This window comes from Loa loa (assembly GCF_000183805.2).
Source record: "Loa loa unplaced genomic scaffold supercont3.3, whole genome shotgun sequence".
NCBI classification, from domain to species: domain Eukaryota; kingdom Metazoa; phylum Nematoda; class Chromadorea; order Rhabditida; family Onchocercidae; genus Loa; species Loa loa.
In genome coordinates, this window is record NW_018108183.1 from 723142 (window position 1) to 738575 (window position 15434).

At 30.9% G+C, this 15434-nt stretch overlaps 3 protein-coding genes across 3 annotated transcripts; 1 reads left to right on the forward strand and 2 right to left on the reverse strand.

The window, feature by feature from the left end:
- Positions 1-4296: 4296 nt before the first annotated feature.
- Positions 4297-8682, forward strand: LOAG_06756 (amine oxidase; the record flags this gene model as incomplete). Its single annotated transcript, XM_020447239.1, has 9 exons — positions 4297-4416; positions 5430-5588; positions 5796-5933; positions 6331-6423; positions 6614-6727; positions 7455-7613; positions 7697-7891; positions 8162-8290; positions 8491-8682. The coding sequence occupies 9 exons, from the start codon at positions 4297-4299 to the stop codon at positions 8680-8682; spliced, it is 1299 nt and encodes a 432-aa protein (XP_020302510.1).
- Positions 8683-9882: 1200 nt separating this feature from the next.
- LOAG_06757 (hypothetical protein) lies at positions 9883-12883 on the reverse strand (the record flags this gene model as incomplete). Its single annotated transcript, XM_003142293.1, has 7 exons — positions 9883-10100; positions 10375-10471; positions 10656-10741; positions 11411-11468; positions 11672-11832; positions 12124-12247; positions 12728-12883. 7 exons carry the CDS (start codon positions 12881-12883, stop codon positions 9883-9885), a joined length of 900 nt encoding a protein of 299 aa, XP_003142341.1.
- Positions 12884-15048: 2165 nt separating this feature from the next.
- On the reverse strand, positions 15049-15213 carry LOAG_06758 (hypothetical protein; the record flags this gene model as incomplete). Its single annotated transcript, XM_003142294.1, has 1 exon — positions 15049-15213. One exon carries the CDS (start codon positions 15211-15213, stop codon positions 15049-15051), a length of 165 nt encoding a protein of 54 aa, XP_003142342.1.
- Between the last annotated feature and the right edge of the window lie 221 nt (positions 15214-15434).

The window sequence follows — 15434 nt, forward strand, 5'->3', positions numbered from 1 at the left end:
TAACACACACACACACACACACACACATACAAACATACATACACACACATACATACACATATATACATACACAGATATACACACATATACACAGATTAACAACAACATACTGCTCAAATAGATAAGATGAGATCAGAAGTATTTCGGTGGCATAAGTTGCTTGATAAGTATATGTGTGTGGGAACTTTGTTATCAGTCGTTGACACTTATCACGAAGAGATCACATAATATGATTATATTGTAGTTGAGGAAATGGTTTCGTTTTTTTTTCTTATTGTGATAATAATGATAAAACATTATTTCAGCAATGATTCTTTGTTTCAAATATCAAATTTTTCAATGGAAATTTAAATTTTAAATGAAAAGCTTGATTCCTACGAAAAGTCAGTAGCACTCTCAAATGATAAGTGAATGATATAAAATATTGAAATGATAAATTGAAAAATTGTCACACAATAACGACAGGAGAATAATGTGGAAATAAAGTGGCAGTAGTAGAAGTAGTAATAGTAAAAGTAGATAAAAGCGAAGGATGTTTACATTCTATCAAGAGAAATTGAATTTCCTATCTTTAAACATTTGAATTTAATTCTTACTGGAAATAAAAACTTTTCATACTTGCTAGACTTACAGTACGAAAAAAAGTTACTCAATTCTATTTCGGGAATTTTAAATTTAGACATAAATGCATTTCAGGTACTGCAACAAGTCATACTGCTTGAAGTTCTTTTCTAATGTTAACAGATTGGATGATCATTTCTGATATAAAAATCAAATTATACCCTTTTGGTCTTTTTCAATTTTCAAATTCAGAAGCTTACTTTGATTAGTCTGTCTCACATTGAACACTCTTTTAACTCTTATTACATTTCTCCATGTCTACCATATTTCATATATTTGGATTTTAACCCTTTCCATTTCATTATCTCCACATCATTCATTCATGTTATTTAGGTAATTCATGACTTGTTCAATCATCAATAAGCACAAAATTCATGGATGTGATTTAAATTGAGCATGAGAAAAGGATCGGATATAGCTAATTTTGAAAATAACTATTTCAAGGCATTTAAATAATGTTGAGATATCGGCCAGAAACTTATGAAGGTTAATATTGGGATATTGGCCAAGAACTTATTATGAATGCAAACAATTCAACTACTTTATATGTGCAAATATCAACCAACCTTGCTTTCATTCATTTCCACTACCGATGACATGTTTGGAATTGGGGGTGTCTCATTTTTTTTCTTCAAATCTCTGCTTCGTTGGGATCGAGTGGTACGTAAGTTTGGCCGCTTTGATACTATTGTGAAATTTGATATCACTGAAATTTATCATTATTAATTTTATGGTAATTTTTAAATTCAAATTTGGGAACTGAATTTTTCTGATTATTTTGTATTAGCATACAATTTCCAAAGACTATAACTAAAGTCCATTCTCTTATTTAATTATCTAAATCCATTTTGAAACTTAGAATCTATGTTAGGTGTCTACTTATATATATGATAAATAATCACTTGAATTAATAATGTCTTTTGAGAGGACTTGAATTGATACGTCAGTTAACTTTTCAAGTCCGTAAACAATAGTATATGAAAACTTCAAATTGAAGAACTTTGATAAGTGTTGTTCAAAAATAACCAAACAAACATGCAATTAACAGTAGGAATCGAACCTGTGACATCTGCAATGATAAAATTAAAAGATTCATTTGTAACATTTAAGAATGGCGCAATTTAAACTTTCGAAAATAATATTAGGCTGTCAGTAAATTGAGCGGAAATTTAATGATTAAAACGAATTATGCAAAGGATTGTTGCATTTATGCGTGGGCGAATTGTATTATAATTCAGAATAAAATTTAGAATAAAACGCATTGGACAACGCATTGGGATTACAACTTGTGACGAAAGATAGCTTCAACTTTTGTGAATGTAATATAAAAGTAAGCAAGCAATTGTTTTGGAAAATCAATAATTTAAATAAATATTTATGCAAAGCTAAACTGTCACCTTTGCAAACAAATATGTCAGCAATATTGGCAGTAAGCAATGAATGAATATGGAATACTGATAACAGTTGAAACTTACCGGATTGTTTTCCCGCTTTGCAGAAAGTGCATAAAGAGCTCATCCTGTAAAGCGGGAAGCAGTGAAAAAATTTGCATTCTCTGGAAAATTCCAAATGACCTAATAGATAAAACATCAAAGAGTAAAATAACGGGAGAGAGAGAGACTCTAATAACTTCGTAGGGTATTACTGAGTAATTAAGCCTAGGTTGGCTAGGTTGATTTATATTTTCAGAATTTTGAAAATCCTGTAAACAGCGCCTGGCTCAAATAAAATCGCAAAGTTTACCCTATTAATAATAAAAATATATTACTGAGCACAACTTATCCTATTTCAAAATTTTCGTAAATATGGTTAGGCAAATAGCCAATGGTGGACGATGGCTCGTGAAGTTAAACAGTTGTTAGCAACATAGATCTTAATTCGTTGCACTATAATGCAATACTACTGACATAAATAAATTTTAATTATCGATCAATCAAAGGGACCTAATTTTGATTAAAGTTTTTGCACCAATCCTAAGTTTTCTTATGTGTTTTGTTGTAATTTTTGCTTAAAAATAACAAATAAGTAGTGTAGCATACTTTGATCATCTTGACTAAACTGGACAATGATTTGTGAGAATTTAAAAATTAATTTCCAATTTTAAATATTCTCATTTACGTAATGCCAAGCAGTTTCATAATTGTCCCATATTTTTTGATCTAATAATTCTTGCAAAAGAATGTCACCTTATACTTCACTGAGTGTAGCATTTTAGGTTTTAGTGCCAAAGTCTGCTAGCATAAAGCTATAAATTCTTCAATATAGCGCTTTTCAACTTAGTTATTCGTCGATTACTACGCCATCACTTTCAGGACAGCTGTGAGAATTGAAAATTGTTGAATTATATCTTCAATTTATTTCTGAATTTTTTTCATGTGTCAAAATTAAATTTCAATTTCATTCATCTTTTTAAATTATAATGCTTGTTATATCTAGTTCTTCAGTATAGTTATATCTAGCTTGTTTCTATCTGGCAATGAGTTTTCATTATTTTAAAATCTCGAAAAATTTTCAGAATTGGCCATATTTGTATAAAAACAGCCAGAGACTCATTTCTCTTTTTTTTCTTTATTTGTCTTTAAAATTTTAAATTATTTAACTTCCAGCTATCTTTTTAAGCATTTTTTTGTGAATTGTTTCAAATTTTGATTCTTTCACTAATTGACTAAATCCATCCTTTGACACTGCTTATGTACTGAAGTATAACAAAGTATAACTAAAAGTATAACATGATGGCTTGAAAATTATTAGGCACCATAATGCATGCTAATAATTTGGCTAATTAAGGCTGGTTATAAAGTTGATCATTGAAAAGAAAACGCCTACTATTTGCTTGTTACTATACAGTGGAAATATTGTGGACGATATTTCTAAGGGATGTCAAAAAGAATCCACTGTACTCATGCCTTCAGATCTTGTGTCACATGGACCTTTAAAGGTGTTGTTAATATTCAGCGCAAAGGTCGGAACCAATTAATTAATAATTGTAAACTAAAAATTAAAAACTGCAATTTTCATTGAAATTCCCAATGCACATTGTTAGTCATTCGTAAATTTCGAGTACATTTTGTATTTGTCACCCGAATGTTGACAATAATGCATTAATTAGAAAAATTAAGTGATAACAAAGCTAATGCTATTTGGTGAAGTTAGACATAAGAAGAATTAATGGCCAGACTCAATTGGAATCTTAACTTCTTTTAGTTTTAATGTTGAAAATTAATGGAGTATAATTTGCTAATAAAAGTCTAAACATAATTTTTGGATAATTAATGGGAGAGAGAAAGAGAGAAAGAGAGTGAGAGAGTGAAAGTGAAGATGGATAAATATGATGAAAAGGCATAATTCAGGTAATAATATATGATGAATAGAACTATCCCTTTGTAAGGAGATAGGTAGCACTTGCCAGCATATTCAGGTCACAGCATTTGTCATACGATTCATATCACCGTATTATATCATCCTTATCATTTCATTTCTATCTACTAATCAGCAAAAGGTTAATCTTCCTATTCGTTACTGATGACTTATCATTAGCGTTTCATTTGCTTTAATCACCAATCAATTAAAAAATTAAAACAATGTTTTAATGAATCATATCTCGGTTACTGTTTGATTTTTATTATTTTTTAGGTTTATAACATCATATTTAAATATTTCTGAATTGGTTAGCTAATGAGAATTGTGGTCATCGGTGCAGGACCAACCGGTCTCGGTGTAACCTATCGTTTTCATCAATTACAAAATAATAATATGGTTGTTGCTAAAAATGTTGAATTAGTTGTGCTAGAAAAGGTTGGTGATATGAAGAAAATATTGGTCTCATGTCTCATTAGCTCTTCACACAACATGACATGCAAAAGTCATAAACTATCAATTTTAACTCTTCATATGATTCATTCATAGCTGTGAAAGAACTGGACAAATGAATGAAATTCTTTTGAGATAATAAAACCTTTTACAAATTATTTGATAATAAAACTTGAATTTGAAATTGGATTTTCCGAAAATACTAACAGTAGAAAAGAGAAAAATTTATTATTTATAATTATTGGTGAAATTAAAAAAACCACCAAACTTTTATTAAGGATTGAGAATCGTTCAGATCTGATTCATCCGGATTACAATTATCATTCGGATTACTCCGGAAATAAGATCATGTTATTAAAATAATACGGTTACACGAAATGGGTGTAAAGAATGGACTTGAAGTTCAAATGTTGTATAGGCATAAGCATATATTTGCGCATATTTGATGATGAAGGAAAAAGTTGTAAGTATAAAAGGCCCGATAAGTTTCTTGTTATGTGACAATTCATAATTTTTTAAATGTCCTAAACCACCTAACTTTAAAATTTAACTTTTAAGATTCTATTAACAAAATTGTGTCACTTCTATTAGTCAGAACTCCAGAAAAGATTAATATTTCCAATTCACCTTCAAAAAATGTAGGCATTATTGACTTATTTGTTTTCTTCAATGTAATGATATCGTAGTGATAATTGAAATTGTGGAAATGAGAGCATTTATTTCTTCTTGTTATACTGAGACAATGTATATGATAAATAATACAAAATTAGAATGATAATGATAAGATTGAAATCAACTTTAGTGATATAATGAAGTACAAGGAGAAAAGAGCAAGTAAAAATCTTTAATAGAAAGATAAAAAGACAAGAATTTCTGCAGATTGGAATTTTCAGAAAAAAAGAACGATTTGATTAAATTTTTTTTCAAGTTTTAATTTGTTAAAAGTGATTCCAGTAGTTTTGCAAAGTTTATACCTTCGTAAAAAGTGTTGAATGTAGGAGTTATCACCTGGTGGATTAAGTCGTACAGTTATGGATGAAAATGGATTTTTCTGGGATATGGGTGGACATGTCACTTTCGATCATAATTTGCCTTATTACAAAGAGGCAATATGCTGGGCGGTCGATGAATGGAATATTCTGACGAGAAACTGTCAGGTTTAATTTTTCGAATATACCAAAAGTAGTTGAAAAAATTTGTCATCAATTTTAATGATTTAAATAAACATCTCACAGTATGGAACTTGTCCAGAAGAGGTGAATGATGTATGCGCGATATCCGTCAACCTTTCAAGTGAAGGTTGAGTACCATGATAATACAATAAAGTTTTAAGGGGATTCTTCCGAAGTACCACATTCTTTTAGGTTGATATCAGCTATATGTTCAACGAGAACGGTTTGCATCTTGTACCATATCCAATACAATATGCAGTAACAATGTTTCCAGCAAACATTAAAAAGAAATGTCTGGATGACCTGCGAGATCGATGTAAAGGACCGAAGGCAAGTAGATATTTGCTGATAATGAAATTCGATAAATTCTTTACTGATATGATGATTCCCCGTCTAACCATTTCATGTAGGATTTCCATTGATCCGGAGATATTATTTGCTAAAATTTTGAATGTCTTTTCTCACATTGAATCATTTATTAGAATGCATCCTGTTGGTAACATAAATCCATAAGTTGGATTCGGATGAGCAACAGCTTCCAGAAGACGGATTCTAATGCTGACCGCATTTACATTCTAAATTGACGAGATTCTGAATCTGAACTAAGGAAAATCGGATCTGCGATCTGCGTTATGTCATCGCGCATTTCTCAAAGCATATGCGTATCTCAGTCTGACTTATCAATCTTTAAGATTTTATTGATTTGATGAATGAGTATTCTTTCTAGGATACAATTTTGCCAAAAAATTTTGATGATTGGATCAAAAAACATTTCGGGCCAACACTGAGGAATTACTTCTTCAAGCAATATACTCAGAAGGTTTGTTCTTAAATTGATCGATTTGGACAGTTAATTATCTCATCTGAAATATGTCATCACATTTAGAATCTCCGTCGTCTTTAACATTCCTTAATGATCAATTGAGCTAGCTGAGAGTAAAAGATGGAAGCTTCTGGTGTAAACTGGTGCAAATCCACCCTAAGTTGAGCGATGATTTGAAATATTAAAGGTCTGGACTGTAAATCCGGATCAGATGAATCCGGTATGGGTTGGAACTCGAATTGCTAAGATGCCTTATGAAAAACTGGAGGAACTTTGTGCTATGAATGAAAAAGATTTGAAGGTACCCCTTGGTTTTTTAACTGCGAAGACAATCTGTTCAAAGTATAATAATTAGCGATCAAAATCACTGGACAAAGGAGGCCAGGTAAATTGGAATAGGCTATTGAGCCAGAGAGAAACCACTTCCTCAGCCTCAGTGAATGCTAAATGTATGATTTATGGAAGGGGTCTATTTTTTCCAATTTGGGACCATTTCAGTAAATTAATCTTTTTCTATAATTTTATTTCATGCAATGTTCGCAGAGTATCGTTTGTATTAGGAACAATTTTCAGGAAGCTGACCTTGGCTGGGGCCCAAATGCTGAATTTATGTTTCCCAAACGCTATGGAACGGGGTCAATATGGAAATCAATGACTAACAAATTGCCATCTGAATGGTTTCATTTTGGATGCGAGTCAAGTTTTTAATTTTTTCTTAGCTTAGCTATCGATCAACAAAATGTAATCAGTATCTTTCATCTCGGATGAAAAATGCATCCGAAGCATCTTCGGGAGAAAATAATCCTCGGGATTTGTCCAGAACTGTAGAAATTGTTTGTTCTGGTGAAAAAAAAGTGTTTGAACTGTGATAGAATACGTGAGATTATGCAAGATTATGCGCAATCATAACATGCAAAACCGGATTCAAGCCTAGGCAACTTCCGAAAATTTCTCTCAAATTGAAAAAAGTTTTTTTTTTCTCTTTGAAAATCTTTAAGTATCCTAACGACAAGATGGTATTGTTCTAGGCAATTGACATTGATGTTAAAAGTAAATTAATTACATATGAAAATGAACGACGGGGAACGATAAAACTTAGCTACGATGTGCTTATCAGTACAGAGCCTATTGATCAACTAATCAAACACACTAAATTATGTCAAGAACTTGATTTAAAATACAATAAGGTAAAAGTCATTTAACTCTTTTAACTAGTATTACTTCATCATTTGGAAAAATTGATTAACTAAATAGTATTATAATGTTCCAGGTGTTTGTAATTGGTATTGGTCTAATAAAGCCAATGAATCATAACGCGGAGCGATTCACCTGGCTTTATTTTCCAGAAAATACTGTACCATTCTATCGTGTCACCTTTTTATCACGTTATGGTGAAATGACACCAGATAATGATAAATATTGGTCGGTACTATGTGAATGTGCTCGTGACATTAATGATAACGATGTAAGTACTTCATATGGTAACAGTTATTTTCTTCATTTACTTATGGGATTACCAAATTTATCTAGATTTGAAGGTTATCACTGAAGTAGGAAAAGGTGCAATGATTATAACACTTATCAGAGTATTCCATTGCTTAATTAATTGTTTTTATTGTTAAATTTTTGGAAAGTAACAATTTGAACATGTTAATTTCTCTAAAGTAATTTGTAAACTATTATGATAATTGTAGTGATTTGCTAAGTTTGACAAAGAGAATATAATGTTTTGGAGGTCACTGAGAAAGAAATAACAGAAAAAACAATTGAATGTCTGATCCGGAAATCAATCATTTCACGTGAACAAATTGTTAGTCTCTTTTCAATATTGTTGCCATATGGATATCCTATACCAACCATAAATGTTAGTAAATTCATTTTTATTACTTTTAATTTAATTATTTATATTACCATATGTACACTCCATGTCAATAAAATTAGCATAGATTTACTTTTATGGTACCTCTATGTGACACCTATGTGAGGCACACACTACAACTAAATCATTCTCGAAACAAATTTAAATTTAAAGAGATGACATCATTTGATATGGAATATTTGCAGAGAGATGAAGAGTTAACTCGTGCTCATCGAGTTCTCGAGAAGCATGAAATATATTCGAGAGGTCGATTTGGTGGTTGGAAATATGAAGTGGCAAATCAAGATCATTGTTTCATGCAAGGAAAAGAGATTATTGATAGAATATTGTTGGGCGAACCAGAAACAGTGTACAAAAATGGATTATCACCATCTTAATGATTAAATATTGGTTCTGTTAAGAAAACTCATCTCTCCTACTCTAGTGGCTTATCATCATAGTGATACTTTATCAATAAACACCCAACAGTCTAACCGAAATTTTAACCTTCTTCTTGCTTGATAGTATTATCAAATTTTATCAATTCATTTTAATACATTTTCATTTGTCTTAAATTTCTCCTTTTCCGTCCTTTAAAAAATAATTGAGAAAAAGTTATGCAAATAACTCTTGGTTTATTGAGCAAAATTATAATGTTTGGTGATATCTTGGAAGTTCTAATCGAAAAAGTAAAATGAAAAACTTGTTGTTGAAAGTGAAGAATTTAATATTGATGATGGAGAATGAATGATTCTTTTATTTTGTAGCAAACTTTTACAACTTCTTAGCCAAAATTGGTTACTAGACTGTTTCAAAGCAATTACCAAATCATACAAGATACTACTAAAAAGGTAGAACAAGGACGATGAAGGATAAATTGTTGAATATTGCCAATTCAAGATTTGATATCTTAGGCTTAGTTTTTGACCTGTCCAGAGTTGTTCCAAATGTTTGGCAAACATATCCAATTTGTGTAAACAATTGATGATTGATAATATAATTATTTGATAATGTTGATTGATAATGTTGACAATCACATAATAAAGAAAAAATGGACGAATAACTTTATAAATTCTTTTCCAAGCATCTTTTGCTTTTGAAATACAAAGATTTTTGCGCGATATTTTGTTATCATAAATTGCTTTCAGCTAAAAAACAATTGATAAAGGCATAAAATTGATTAATCATTTTCCTCAACTTAAAATTTCAATAATTCAGAAATCAGCCAAATATTAATGATAATACTTCTGCTATTATCACTATGCTTTATCAATACAGCAGAGGTTCTTTTAAAATTTCTAAGCATTTTAAGTATATGTCATTCAGTATGCTCAAACATGAAATGTGTCACATGTAAGGAATTGGTAGCATATAATGAAAACAAACCTTCCTTTTTGCAAATGAAATAACTGACTTTCTTGTTGCAGATAACTGCTTGCAATTCACCACCTTCAAAAAATGTCTCTTGCAGTTTTATTTGTTCATCTGAAAAGTTAAATTATTTAATTGAACGATAATTTCCCGAGGAAAAAAAGTCTGAGAATTCAAATGCATAAGTACCGGTGTTATCCATTTACAGGGTTGTTTAGTGATTGTCATTAACGATAAAAGTATTCTTTACAGTTTATTTTATGTTCGATATTCATTTCCAAACAACATTCTGCATCATTTGCAGTAGTGGCATTGGGAAAAGGAAAAATTCCTGATGAAATGCCGCCTTCCATCGTACGCCATTCAGGTGGATCCGTACTACAACGTGTGTAGCCTAATAGTAGCGAACGATCTCTTGTATTAGGTGCCAATGTATTGGCAAGACCTCAAATAATAATCATTTATAATTATCCATTAACTACTATTACTTGAAAATTAATTAACTTATTTTACCATTTTTAGGAGAAATTTAGAAGAGATGAACAAACCATAACTTCTAATATAATTTTTAAAATATTTTAGTTAAGACACAAATTTAACAATCATACTGATTGTTAAATTCAACTGATAACAGAGTTTCTAACTTGCTAAAAAGTAGAAACTCTGTTATCAATTAAATTATCATGATATCATGTTAATTAAATGATAACATGACATACGTGTAACATAAGACCATTCACCGATATTACTGATTGTTACCAATTCAGCTTTTTTCTCTTTGCAGACATCTCGAGCATTTCGGGCTGTTGTGCGATACTGGAATTTTCTAACTCGACAATATCCAAGAAATAAAGTTGTATGAGTTAAGTAATATGGATTTATGTAACAATAGATTTGATTTCTGAATTAATTGTCCCGTTTGTGAGGTAAAAGAGCACGAATTCTTTATGAATCACTAATCAGTGTATCATAATTACTGACAAGTTGATATAATGATTACGCGATAGACATAGTAGCAGCTAACATGAGATCCATGATCCATTCTGAACCAGCCATTACATTGGTATTTAGTCATCACTGGTTTAACTGAAATGAAAATTCTGCAAATGTGATGTAACTTCGTTCTGATATCTTGACATTTTAGCACAATCCATGGAAGAGCTAAATGTTGTCATTTACTATTTCACTGATAAAATCCTGAAGAATGCCTTTTGCTTAAACCTCGGATGATATCTTTGCATTCAGGATATCTCAAGTATGGCAGTGTGAATAAATAAATTTGCTTCATTTTTTCTTTTCACCAATTCATCAGATTACTTTAAATGTTTGCTATTTCATTTCTGATTGACTGAGACAGAAAAAAGAATGAAAGAATTTCCTTATTTATGAATAAGCAACGTCTCCTCAAATGGATTTCTTTCATTACTTTTGGTGGGAATGATTTACTTTTCTTGATTGAAATAAATTATTATTAACTGATAAAGAAACTACCATCAGTAGCACGGTTCTCTTTTACAAGTATTAATCAGATCAACTCAGTGTTAAAATTGGGTTCAATATTTTGAGTTTCTGTTTATCAGGTACATTATCATATCAACTCAGTGTTAAAATTGGGTTCAATATTTTTGTCAGATATATTACCTTTAATGAGATAAATCTTAGAAGTGCACCAATTATTAAAGGTTAATTTCTGTATTGCAATGAAAAAGTTTGAATAGAATATTTTTATGAAAACAGAGATTTCATCAAAATTACCTTTGTATTGGCACCAAAGTGTTGTAAAAGAATCACAATTTCTAAATTCAATTTCTCCCTGAAATTGAAAATATTAAAATTTCTTTGAAAGAATTAAAAAGATGGAAGTATGGTGATAAAAAATGTTATCATACACAATACACACACACACACACACATACACACACACATACACACACATATACACATACACACACACACACACACACACATACATGCATATATACATGAATCATGGAAACTTTGGATAATACTTGTGACCTTCTGGAGATTCCAGGCACATTGTTTGTCCAAAGCAGTAGACAACGGATTGAGAACTGCGTCCCCCAATTGTCGCAGATCATTGCCAAAATGATCGTACGGTGCACTTCCTTCAACAAATATGTCAATCATTCCTTCCAGAGCTTCTTCACTTGCATATGCTGAAATTCCTGTTATCAATGGGAGACAAAAGAAGCAATCAAGCATGAATGATTCGTCCTATGTGTCACATCCTTCTTTATACAATATGCTAATATGATACATTTACATAAAATGAAATAGCTGAAAAAATCGTAAAGAAATATAAGCGCTTCATTTCTTTACCTAAAAAGAAACTTTCATTCTTTTAGTGTCACCTCAAGAAATCACTTAGTGCGACAATGTTTGCGACAATGTTCCCACTTGAAAAAGTTATAATAGACTTATAAAAATAAAAATATCAATCAACGAACTGAGGAAATTCTTCAATTCTCTTTTATTATTTGGTCGAAAAATCGTTGCAATGGTTGATTCATTGCCAAATACATGGGAACACGCATTTATTGCACCATTTACTTCTGTTACTTTTGATTGTAACTAAAAAACATTTATTGTAAAATATTTTTATTGAGAATCAGGCGGAAATGTTAATCAAAGATGTCTAATGAGCCTATTTATTCCATTTATATGCGCCCTATTTTACCTTTTCCATTTATTGTTTGAAGTCGAAAAGTCTGATATTCAGTTTGTAGTGTAAGATTCTTAAAAATCTTACACTACAAACTCTCCTTTTTATTCTTTTCTTATCTTGTATTTCGCTATTTTTTATATTTCTGCCAAGTAATTTATAATTTGTCCAACATAAAATATATCTTGGACTGGAATTTTAGGAAATAGAGAAATATAGGCCAATAGATAAGCTGATAAAGTTTATCAGAGAAGAGATTGTATGATAGATAACTTAGCCTGATGCGAAGATTTTATTAAATAATGACTTCCACAGTTTTAATCTTAGTTAGTATTAGACTTAATTTTTATTTGAATAGATTTAGCAAGAAGATTTTCTAAGTAACTTACTAAAGTTACATTGACGTGAGCGATGCATTTTTCAAGAAGCGCATAATTATTGGTTGGGATCAGTGGTAACCACTTTTCCGGACACGGACCCAGTTTCGATCCTCCATTAGTTTCCCGTACAATTACCTGTACCCAATAATATGTTTCCGTATTCATCTTTTAGTCTATTTTTTGCTTAAAATTCCGCAAGTTAAGCATACTTCCATGTAATTCTGACAATTTCCAACTACGGTACACATGTGTTACGGCTACCTTTGTACGTATACGTGAGCTCCTTTTGTGCTTGATGGGCAAATAGCTCGACATATGCGCGACTACATGCTATCACAGATTCATGTAAATCAAATGACGCCTAATGGATTGGTTTCCGTTCAATATTTCACGTTGTTAGAATAGTACAGTTTGAAAGAATCAATGGCACAGGAATTAAAACTTGTTTGAATCTAACCATCGAGATAGTTAATTTCAATAGACGTTGTGAAATTTCAGTCGATGGCAGGGTTTCTTTAAACTCACATCACGGAGGAATTGAAAAATGTTTTTGAAGTTAAAATTGAACTTCTAAGCTATAAATGATTTAGCTGTACTCTGAGGTGTAGTCATGATGCCATTTCGGTTTAATATTTTCTGTCTCCTATCCAACTCATTCAAAAATAAATGCAAAAGGTCACTTCATCATTCAATGGATGAATTACTTTCCCTATTGACTTCAACAGAATTATCTCTAGTTGAAGACAGTTTGAAATAACTTTGCAAATCTAAATTTATTCAAAGTAATCAATCGAATAACTGAATCCCATTACAGATTATATACGAAATCTTTGTCCTAAAATGTTATTAGACTGCAAAATTGACATTAACGTTTTACACGTTTTCTTCAATGCCGATTACTCTGATAAGTAACATTTACACGTTTTCCTCATTACCGATTACTCTGATAAGTAACATCAATCTCAATGATTGATAACAAACTGAAAATAACGATAGATGACATATGATTTACCGTTAGAAGCAGAAGAAGACGAACAACCTGACGATTGTACTTCATGATAAAGTGTGTATCTTCCATGGATAACAATTTATTTATTGATCTTACTCATTTCATTTCATTTTATTTTAATTTCAATTATTCAAATTTTCACTCTTTTGCTCAATTTTTCTTTTCCATTTATAGTTTACAAGAATCCATCAATGTGAACGAACATCATTTAATGAAGACTAATTTGAATGTATGGTTGGAAGATGCTTCTTAACGTGATAAACAAAGTGAGGAGAGAGATGATTAGTAATTGATTCGAATATAAAATACTGAAATAGAGGAAAGAGTGATGCGTATTTATTGACATTATTTTCTCCCTATACAATTTAATTTTTGAATTAGTCAGAGCTGATAACATTACTGATGAGTAAGCAAGCATCAAAACCTGAAGGAGTTGTTGAATAACCATCAGATGAGTAATCAGAAAACATCCAATTATCCAATTTTATTTGTCCTTTTTTCTGTTGTGAGTTTTTATGCAGTAACATGCACGTTACACGATAAATCAGTACACCTGATATTATCATAATGAAGTAAATGAAAGTAAAAATGATTATCAAATTATTGTAGACCACAAAGAGCTCCAGTGCTAATTAAAATGATGAGTCATTCTCAGTAATGAATATCAAATAGTGAAAGATGTTCATTGAAAAAGCAATTTATTGCACTTTTCCTGATCGTTTCTTGAAGTTAAACTTTTTTCTGTATATTAATTGCATGTCAAAGTGTCGCTAAGCTTTTGGTTCTCTTAAAATTTCCACATCTCATTCATTCTCATCCTTTAATAATTTATAAAAAACTCCTTCAAAACTAATCACTAATTTTTTATTTTATTTTTTTTTTGCAGAAGTGAAATAACATTGACTGAATCAAGTAAACTTAGTTATATAAAGAGTTATATAAAGATTGCATACAGTAGTGTCAACGCTTTGAATGTCCTAACTTTCTTCCAGCATTCCATTTGTTTATTTTTTGTAGAGTAACTTGAAGAGGAAATATTACTCAACATATTCCGCTTGTTTCTGGTCACAATCGACAGCTTAAGCAGTAAACGGATTAAAAGAAAGCTGAACGCTGAATATCTTTCCGGAAGATTAAATCCGGTATCAGATAGCATCAGTATCAAAAACGTGAAATGATTTTCTTGGGAGTGGATAGTTAAATATTTCTGATAATTCCAGTTTCATGTGGAAGTAGCTGAACGTAGTGATGAAAAATTTCGTTATTCACACATGTGAAATTTAAATTACAGATCTGATAACAATATGAAGTCGTTTGCTTTTTATACAGTATCATTCGTTCTGATGAAGCAAACAACAGCCTGGGGATCGCTTCCTGGATCATGTTCTTGCAGTCGGCTAGTAATATGTCCTCCGCCGGTTATATGCCCACCTAGAATCTGTCCACCGTGTCCGCTACCTGTTTCACCTGTTTCAGCTGTATACATTTCTCTTATTCAATTTTTTAAAATGGTTCTAGAAGTTTTTTGACCATTTACGCTATCCCATTTAAATGGTTATGTGAATTTTGAAAAGACATATGATTGTTAATGTTAAGTCACTAACGTCACGTTACATTACGTCAATTAGTTTTTAAATATTTTGTCAAAATTTTTACAATAAGCAATAAAAAGTTACAAGTGCTGATAATACATGTTAGAAACCGTAA